General features: G+C 40.6%; 1 protein-coding gene across 1 annotated transcript in view; it reads left to right on the top strand.

Moving 5' to 3' along the window:
- Positions 1-2573: 2573 nt before the first annotated feature.
- Positions 2574-10078, top strand: part of LOC121300987 (paralemmin-1-like) — a 56682-nt gene continuing 49177 nt past the window's right edge. The window contains exon 1 of the mRNA XM_041230038.1: positions 2574-3201. Within this exon, the coding sequence (XP_041085972.1) occupies positions 3197-3201 (5 nt within the window). The 5' untranslated portion in view covers positions 2574-3196. The remainder of the gene's footprint in view (positions 3202-10078) is intronic.

Raw genomic sequence — 10078 nt, 5'->3', positions numbered from 1 at the left:
TGGACCTGGCCCAAGGGTTAAATGACTGGAACAAGCCCATTAGATTGCCCTGTGGGGCTGGTTAATACTCCCCTGTGCTCTCAGTGTTCATTCTGAGAAACCACTGGGATGAATTTTTAAAGCTTTCACTGCAGACTGGAGTGCTGAAGGTCTAGAAAGGGTCACAGGGGAGCAGAGATTCTGTATTACAGAGAACTCACATAAAGAATACTATAGTCCTGTTGTGTTTAGTGTACATAAATGTACATAAATACTGCATGTGCCTTCTAGAACCTCAGCTGTCTGCAGTCACACTTAGATATTGGGTTTGCCAAACATGCTGTTTGCTTGCCATCTCTTAGCACATCCTGCACAATATTGTTCAATGTAATCGCAATTGCTGTGATGAATCTTGCATTATGATACAAATGGCTGATCATTCCATACGTATAATTTCTTAAGAGTGACATGAAACTGATTCAGCACAAGATTCCAGATAGCAACCTGTTTCTACTAGTGCCCGGTTATTTTATCCTAATGTGTAATTACGAGCAACCCTCCCCCAGAAGCTCAGGAAACCCGAAGGTCAGTGGGCGTCCTCCAATCCCCAAACCAATGGTCTCTTTAAATCCAGGAGCTGGACAGCACATGTCAGCCCCTGAAGGTTAAAGACCAGTCCTGCAGCTCACTGGGCTCCCTGACCCACTAGAGCGCCAGAGCCAATGCTCCCTGTGGACTCCCGAGGACTGCATGACTCACCCTGCACACCACGCGGCCGTGTCTTTACCAAGTGAGCCCCTCCAGAACACCCCACTCTACCACATGGCTTTAATCAAGTTTTCTTAAAATATTCTTGCTGGCTGACGAAACTGTATGTGAATCCAAAATCTATGTGGTGAAATCATCATGCGCACAGGTGGATCCTGTATTGCTTAACTCTGCAAGCAAATAATCAAGATCTGCAGCACGAGAAAGAGGACCAAGGAGGATTTTACAAAGTAACACGGTTTCCGAAAAATATAGCCACATGTCTCAGGACTTTGAGCAAACAGGCTATTCTAAATCGGCCTCGATCTGATCACACTTGTTATCAGTTATTATTAGCAGCAACTACACTTATAATTTCTCTGTGAGCTGACAAGGCAGTCTAAACGTTTAAATCACAACATGCTGTATATTAACAGATTAAGAAGTTAATATCAGGTTTTCCTCTATTTTCTGCTCAGATTGAATGAGTTCTAATATTTTTGTAACTGTTCGTTGGCTACCTCTAATCAAGCTGAGTGCACTTTTGCTTTGACACAGCAAAGCGTGCAAGGGAAAAACACTCTCATCTAGATAAGAGGAAGCCTCCGATCTCTTCTAAACACAGCATGAGTAATACCATGTCCATGCCCCCTGCATAATGCACCATCAGCACATTTTGAAACCACATGACTCACTTCATTCAATGAAGTTTTTCAAAATACAATAATCACACATTATATAGGTAGTGTGAATAGGGTATATGTCTCACCTAGGTCTGTAGGTTAACTGTTAGGAGTAATTCATGTTTATATAGGGGAGGAACCATTTATTTAAGGTTTGCTCCTGGCTCCTGATCATTTCCATTCTCTAACCCTGCTGTTTGAAAGGGGGGTCGATTTGGCTGAACACAAGTAGACAGTGCGCAGGTGCTTCCTGTCTCACATTCTGCTGCACAGTCTCCTCTTCCCTTCCAGTAAACAGACAGGGTGCACTGTGATTGGTCACACTGAGCACAGCAACAGGAAACAAGCAGGCAGTGGTACTGTCCACACAGAACCAAAATAGCAGGGCTCAGATTGCTATAGCACAATGGGCCCTAATTTAACAAGACAAGACACAAATTCAGAAGGACTGTTATCAGTGTAATAGAGAAACATAGTAACATACTAACCCTACCCTGTCAATTCAAAACTAGAGCTATCAGTATGGCGTATGAACAGAATAGCACAGAATAAAACATGTCTAGTTTAATGATGGATAAGTGGTATTTATAACCTAGCTGTCATTAGGTAAGAAAATGAGGTATATTGAAATTACCAATTTACAGTATGTGGAATACCTACTTGTGTTCTGAAGATACCTGTAAAAATACAAGTATGTCATTCAGACAGATAGATGTACCCACACAATATGATGCTGCCAATAAGTAAATAATGCTAATACCAGCTGCAGTGAGTTGCAGGGCAATTTACTAGGCAGTATGGTGTAACGAGGCTAGCTCAGCACTCATTAAAGGGGGAGGCAGGGCTGCAATCCAACGCTAGTGATTAATAAGAGGTAACGCGATCGATTAGGAAGCCTAGGTTAACACTCCTGCAGTACAAAAACAAAGTTTCAACTCTCCAGTAGCATTCTCGTGCCTTATCTCATTGTGGAATGCATCGGTTAGCACATGATCTTCAACTTAAAGCCAAACTGTTGATCATTTGACTCCTTGCTCCTTTTATTCTCTCACTTTCTCAACGCCTCCTTTATTTTCCTTCCCACTCTCCCACTCAACATCCTTTTCCTCCCCCTCTTTCCACCCTCCCATTGCACTTTCCCTCCCTCTGCTTCTCACTCTCTCCAACACCCCTATTTCTCTCACTGCCCCTCTTTTCCTTCCCCCTCGCGCTCATACATACACAACCACAAGCAGCCCCCTCACTCTCCCCTCACACACCCGCTGCACCGCCCCCTCTATCCAGCAGGGGGCTTCTCCCTGGCTCTCCACACAGAGCTGGCTTTGCATTAGCCTCAACAATAATAACGCTAGCACAGCATAGCTTGGCCGCACATCCCTAGAACTCCGGGTAGCAGCAGACAAAAGGCAGAAAGGGGCTGAGATGCTGGAAGCAAGGAGCTAGCTACTCACACACCCACCCACTCTCTCTCTCTCTCTCTCTCTCTCTCTCTCTCTCTCTCTCTCTCTCTCTCTCTCTCTCTCTCCCTCTCTCTCTCTCTCTGATCAGGGTCTGCTCTCACATCAGGAGGGTTAGAAGCTCGCAGTTACCCAGGAAAAACAATTCCTTGCCAATTCCTCTGATTTTCATAACTGGGAAGGGAAGCAAGGCTTGCAAAGGAAAGAAAACTATCCCCCTAGCTGCCCCAGCCCACAGACTCCACTGAGTCGGCAGTGAAGACTCAAGACTTTATCAGAGGATAAAAAAATACAAAATCTGCAATCAGGGAGAAAGCAGCAGCAGGATTCATGGAGTGAGTGAACATTTTTTGCATGCTTTTTTTTTTTTGGGGGGGGGGGGGGGGGGGGGGGGGGGTAATGCTCTTCAGTTTGCAAAGGAGGAAAGTAGCTGTCCTGTGATTGTATTCAATTTGGATCACACAGTTTTTCTGGTGCCTGTGTATGATTATTATTATTTTATTTTTTTTTGTGTTTAGTTTTTAGAAATTTTTGATAAATAAAATGAAGTACTTATTATGACTGAAGGCATCTTTGTTTTTAATTTGGAAATGCATTTGGCATCTGCAGAAGATCAGTTAGTATTTCCTATTTACTAATTCCTATATGAGGTGTGTGTGTGCGTGTGTGTGTGTCTCTGTGGGGGGGGGGGGGGTTCTCTCTTCCTGCGTACAGCATAGCAGCAGCCTGCCTCTGTCATTCAAGGATGGGAAATTCAAAGGAAATATTCGATTTGTTTTATGACAACTGAAGCACAGTTTTCCCTATACATTATATGCAAATATTAAATATATATACAAATGCAATGCTGCTATGAATATCTGTATCTATCTATTTATATACATTATGTTGTTTTAATATATATTCAGTTTTTTATATATTACAATAATGTCCAACACATTTAGATGTATTTTAACAGGGATGCAGAGAATGATGTATCTGTCTGGATTCATTTGTGTATGAAGCGATGTGTGTGTGTGTTTCATTCCCTCAATATGCTATTGACATAGATGTACTTTTCCATTATGGCTGCGTGTGTGTGTGTGTGTGTGTGTGTGTGTGTGCGTGTGTGTGTGTGTGGGGGGGGGGGGGGGGGGGGGGGGGGGGGGGGGGGTGGGGGGGTCTGTGGGCTTGAACAGATGTCCTAATCTAACCTTTATTAACACACCTATAGTTTATGTACAACTTGACTGTTTGAATGCATTTTTGCTGTGTAGCTTTCGGTTTGTAATGATCTGTGTATATTATTTAAAAGATGCATTTATTACTTGTTTTACAACCCTCTCAGACCTCACTCTCAATAAATATATGCCTTAATCCTACTGTAGATACTGCAGTGGTGGTATGCAAGACTAGTACTGAACTGCATTTTAACAGCGTTACTAGAATAGATACCACTGCACTTCCGAGAAGACTTTCTCATTGAAATCTTTTACATACGTTTGACGTTTATCTATTTAGGGATAAAAGGATATGTAGTCAGTAAAGTGGTCTAGTGGGTGAAAAGGCAAACTGTATGCCCCACCCTCAGACAGTCTGTATTCAAACGCAGGCTCAAATTCTTGTTTAGTAATTTGTGAATAATGTGTCTCAACATTGTGTTTATGTATGAGGAGCACATAATAATGGATTATTGTGAAATTATCAATAATTGGTTTAGTCTTCATTATTTATTCTGATCAGATTAGTCAGAAAAATAGTGTGTGAGGGAGAGCATGAAATAGGGAGAAAGTCACAATTATTGGGAGTTAAAATATGATTTAGGATCATGATAATCATCTGGTAATCGATAACTGAAAAACATTTCTAGGGAGAAAGAAGTAAGTGTGCTGTAATATCTAGGTCTCTGTGGCAAAGGTGTGTGTATGGGTGTGTTCCGGCTTTTAAGAAACTGCTTGTGTCGTTATTGGATTGTTCTTAGAAGTGTGGAAAGGAAGCATGGGGGATTGCTTTCAGTTCCTTCCCCATTCTCTCTCCCCGAGCCTCAGTTAGATTAAGACAGCTGAGAGCGGGCGTATGTCTGGCTGCCTGTTTCTTCCCGCTGCGATTGTGAGTATAATGCAATTGAGAGCTACAGGCTGTAGTTCTGATTTTATTCATAGTGAACGGTTTAAACTCAACAGTTGCATTGACTTTATTATTCAAAGTCAAATGTATAGACTCTTCCAGTACAACTGGATTTCGTTTATTATTATACATAGTCATATGTATAATATGCATTGAGAAAACAATTGTTTAGAAGCAAAAAAAAAGGACCTTCATTAACCAACCAGCTGCTTCCCCTGATGACTGACACGCTTCACAGCCAGTGACTTAGACCCAAAAACACTGCGTAGGTGAAATGACATTGGAAGTGGAATAGAGACTTTATCTGGAAGTAAAGGTATGCAAATGGAGAGCTTTCTTTAACCCAGTGTTGTACAAGATATCGTTTTTACATGATAATATGGGTCTGAAATAAACATTTGCTTATTTCAAAACTGCACAGGTAAGACCAGCTGATTAACTACAACCTTTTTATCAAGTAGATATTCAGTAAAAGCACACTCAGGGAGCACATTAGTGGATGGGGTGTAAAAGGCTCCATAATATGCAAGTAATGAGCAAGTGATGAGCAAAAATAAATGCCATTGCATATTGAATCAACCTAACATTGTCCTGTGCTGGGATTTGCATGCACAGTACATGAGTCAGACTGACTGAGGACATTCTTTAGCACAAGATATGAGAACATCATAATCTGGGGCTACATGAAGGCACCCTGTCTGTCTGTCACACTTACATTTTTCCACATATCTACAGAAGCATTTATCCAATCGTGATGAACCTTCCCCAGTTGAAATGTCTTGGTGAGATTTGTTTGAAAGATATTCAGTTGTGTAAATGGTACTGCTTTGTAGTGCTCTGCTCCAGTACGACTGGTTTCAAAAACAACAGAACACCTCCAATTAATATAACCCACAAACAGGGCACCTGGGTAAATAAAAAATACTGCCAAAAAAAAAACAATGTTCCAGCAGTTATTTACAACTGGCAGAGTCAATTAACTTAATTTTCTGTTAACACTTTCTTTACCCAAACCACGAATACCTTAATACCAGCTACACACATTCCGACGCACATTTTCCTGAAAAACTATTCTGATTAATTTTTTTTGAAACTGGCATTAGTTTAATCTGATTCATATATTTAATTTGTTAAATATATGGCAAGGCCATGGGCCAAATTCAAAAAACATTTATCTGTCAATTCAATAAATTGAAACTAGTGATTTCTCCTTTCTGAATCATGCATTCAGTTGATACATGCTTTTGGTAGTAGAAATGCATTAAGGGCTCCCAAGTGGTGCATCCAGCAAAAGCACGCCACATGGATGTGCTTTATAGCCTGGGGTTCGTAGGTTCGAGTCTAGCCTATGTCACAGCTGGGGGGTTCCTAGGGGGCGGCTCACAATTGTTCAAGCGCTGCCTGGGTAGGAAGGGCTTCGGTCGGCATGGGAATCCATGGCTCACCACGCATCAGCGACCCCTGTAGCCGATAGAGCACCTGTGGTTCTGCAGTGGAGCCTCAAGATCTGTGTTGTCCTTCGGCACTATAGGTCTGGTGGCCTCGCTGTGGATCCGTAGTGGGAAAAATGATGGATTGGCAGGAGCACGTTTCAGAGGATGCATGATCCAGCCTCCGCTCCCCGAGTCAGTGGGAGGGGTTGCAAGCGGTGAGCTGAGGACACAGAACTGGGCAGACACATGGCAAATGACATTTAATAGAGAAAAGTGTAAGGTACTGCATGCAGGAAATAAAAATGTACATTATAAATATCATATGGGAGATACTGAAATTGGAGAAGGAATCTATGAAAAAGACCTAGGAGTTTTTGTTGACTCAGAAATGTCTTCATCTAGACAATGTGAGGAAGCTATAAAAAAAGCTAACAAGATGCTTGGATACATTGTGAAGTGTTGAATTTAAATCAAGGGAAGTAATGTTAAAACTGTACAATGCACTAGTAAGACCTCATCTTGAATATTGTGCTCAGTTCTGGTCAGCTCGCTATAAAAAAGATATTGCTGCTCTAGAAAGAGTGCAAAGAAGAGCGACCAGAATTATTCCGGGCTTAAAAGGCATGTCATATGCAGACAGGCTAAAAGAATTGAATCTGTTCAGTCTTGAACAAAGAAGACTACGTGGCGACCTAAGTCAAGCATTCAAAATTCTAAAAGGTATTGACAGTGTCGACCCAAGGGACATTTTCAGCCTGAAGAAAGAAACAAGGACCAGGGGTCAAAAATGGAGATTAGACAAAGGGGCATTCAGAACAGAAAATAGGAGGCACTTTTTTACACAAAGAATTGTGAGGGTCTGGAATCAACTCCCCAGTAATGTTGTTGAAGCTGAAACCCTGGGATCCTTCAAGAAGCTGCTTGATGAGATTTTGGGATCAATAAGCTACTAACAACCAAACAAGCAAGATGGGCCGAATGGCCTCCTCTTGTTTGTAAACTTTCCTATGTTCTTATGTTCTTATGATACAGATAATAATTGGGCACACTAAATTGGTGAGAAAGCTGGGGTAAAAAAATTGTAGACAACTAAATTAAAAAAAAAGAAATGCATTAAGCATTTGCTTAAATGGCATGCTTTTTTGCTGTGCAAGAATCCTTTTTAGTATCAATCCAGTCTGGACAACAAAAGTATTGGACAACAAAAAAGTAGAGCAAATCTTGAATGCTTTTTGAATTCATAGAATTCTGATCAGGTAAGACAGCCCCTAGATTGGTTTCCAATGAGAACAGACCCATGCTGGCTGTTCCCTCTGTCTGAATAGTCTATCCACACCCCAGAACTTCACAGCAGGGGGCAGGGTTTCAGACAGGAACCCCCTCTGTCTCCTCTCCCCAGAAGAGTCTCACTTTACAGCTGGACTCCGCAGGAAACAAGAGGAGGGGGGTGGAAACTGCAAGCTTGCACTCCTGTCCTGTCCAGCATTGTTTTAGGTACTGTGCTACATGGTAGTATTTAGCCTGTGATAATTTACTTTCATCTGGCACAGTTCAAAAAGATTTGAAGCCAGTCATTTCCATCAGCAGCTAAAAGACCAAACCGGTTTGAATTGGGGCTCGGTCAGCCCTAGATGCTTTCTAATTATTATAACACATTTCCATCTGAACCATGAAACCAGTCTCTAAACTCTCTCGTCCAGTACCAAACCAGGGGTGCAGCCGGTTCCATCTTCAGTCTACACAGTCTTCACCCAGAGAGACCTAAAACACGAAGATCTAGTCAGGGATAGGGAAGCACCTACCAACCTCTGATATCAGCTCTCTATCAAAGGTGTGCTGCCTTGCTCCCCTGTGTTAAATAAACTGAGGTCAATAAAAATGACAACCTTTGACCTTGCCAAACATCTCATCCATCACAATATTTCTCAATGAGGTCTTCATTGGTGTAAATTCTGCATCATCCCCAATTCCTAGCCCCTTCCCCAGTCTGCTGACAGAAAGCACAGGGCCTTCACTCTTCAGCACTGTGAGGATCTGTTCCTCAGCTCCTAGAACGGCATACAGCCTCACAATAAGGTTCACTCTTTTCACTTCTATATAGTTTTTTTATTATATATATATATATATATATATATATATATATATATATATATATATATATATATATACACACACACACATATATATATATATATATATATATATATATATATATATATATATATATATATTTTTTTTTTGTTTTTTTTTTTTTTGCGAGATAAAGAGCGATGTACAGACCGTACTTTCACAAAGCCCCTATAAAAAAAAAAAAAAAAAAAAAAAAAAAAAAAACCTTTGGTAGACATGTATAAAATTTAAAGAAAAGACACTGTACTGTATTTTTCCATTTCCAAAACATTTCCATATTAACAGCTGTGATAGAAATCTGGTTGGAGCGAGCAGGTTTTGTAATTCGGTAATAAAGAATTCCATCTTAGCTAGGCCCCCGAGGTCAGAAACTTGTTAAAAGGCACCTCCACTCTCCGGCTCTTAATCTTTCACCCGGGTAATCAGCAGCATCGAGTCACGCCGTGGCTCTCCTGTGACTCACCTTCACCCCTTGCATTGCTGTGGTGACGGGGGAGCTGGGGGTCATTGACATTAAGCTGTCAGAATAGACAGTAAGCTCTAATCACCTGACTGGGAGGAGCGTGAGAGCTTAACAGAGTCACATTGAACCTACAACTCTGGCTGTCAGGGGAATGGACTTTAAATGAAAACTACTTGAAGAATAAATAAGGTGGACAACATTACAAAATGCTCTCTCACTCACATATCACTCATACCGTCCACCCAAGTGACCTGCATTTCAAGGGGTCTAAGGTGACCAGATTTTTAAGTCTTTAAACTGGGACAGTATGGAAATATTGTGAATAACTTCCAACTTCCAAGCTAGGGGAAGCACTAGAGTTTTGACAATGTTTGATCTAATATCATTTTGAAAGTGAAACTTTTTTTGAGAAATAAATAATCTTAGTTTTTATAATTTCATTTCTACACCACAAGTATATTTAATACATTACACCATAGCAATTCAACAATATAAAATTCCAAAATTCTCAATTCACAAAAAAATCTATTTTATTGCTGATTACTGCTGCAAATATAGTCCCTTTTCTACCTAAGAAGCTGCATCTTCTCCTCTGATTTCCACTTTCAGGAAATCTCTCTCTTTCTCTATCCTATGCTGTAGAAAACATTACATATTTCAAAATTTATATTTATTAAATGGTTATTTCATCAAACCTTTTTTTTTCCAGAATATTTAATATGACATGGTATTTGTTCTGTATATTTCTTTTCTATTGCAGTTTCTGCTTGGATCATTAGTGTGCTGTGATTAATAGATATTTGTCTTGGCCACTTTCTACTATTAAACAAGACTCATATATTTTATATTATGTGATGGAAAGTCTAAAGATGATGAAATGTGTTAAATGTCATATCTTTCTGTGCAATAAATGAAGCCCACTGCATCAACCATAAACTTCCCCACCTTTTCACAGCTTTTCTGAGATCTGTTTAGAAGCTGCCCTGATTGAAGAAGCAGGAATTTCCTTCTGAGGTAGTTATTAAGTCTGATAAACAGTAATCCACGTAGGCAAACCCTTTTAGTTTCTCTGAATAGCTG

The sequence above is a fragment of the Polyodon spathula genome, chromosome 26, assembly GCF_017654505.1.
Source record: "Polyodon spathula isolate WHYD16114869_AA chromosome 26, ASM1765450v1, whole genome shotgun sequence".
Classification (NCBI taxonomy): domain Eukaryota; kingdom Metazoa; phylum Chordata; class Actinopteri; order Acipenseriformes; family Polyodontidae; genus Polyodon; species Polyodon spathula.
This window is presented reverse-complemented; position numbering and strand designations above follow the sequence as displayed.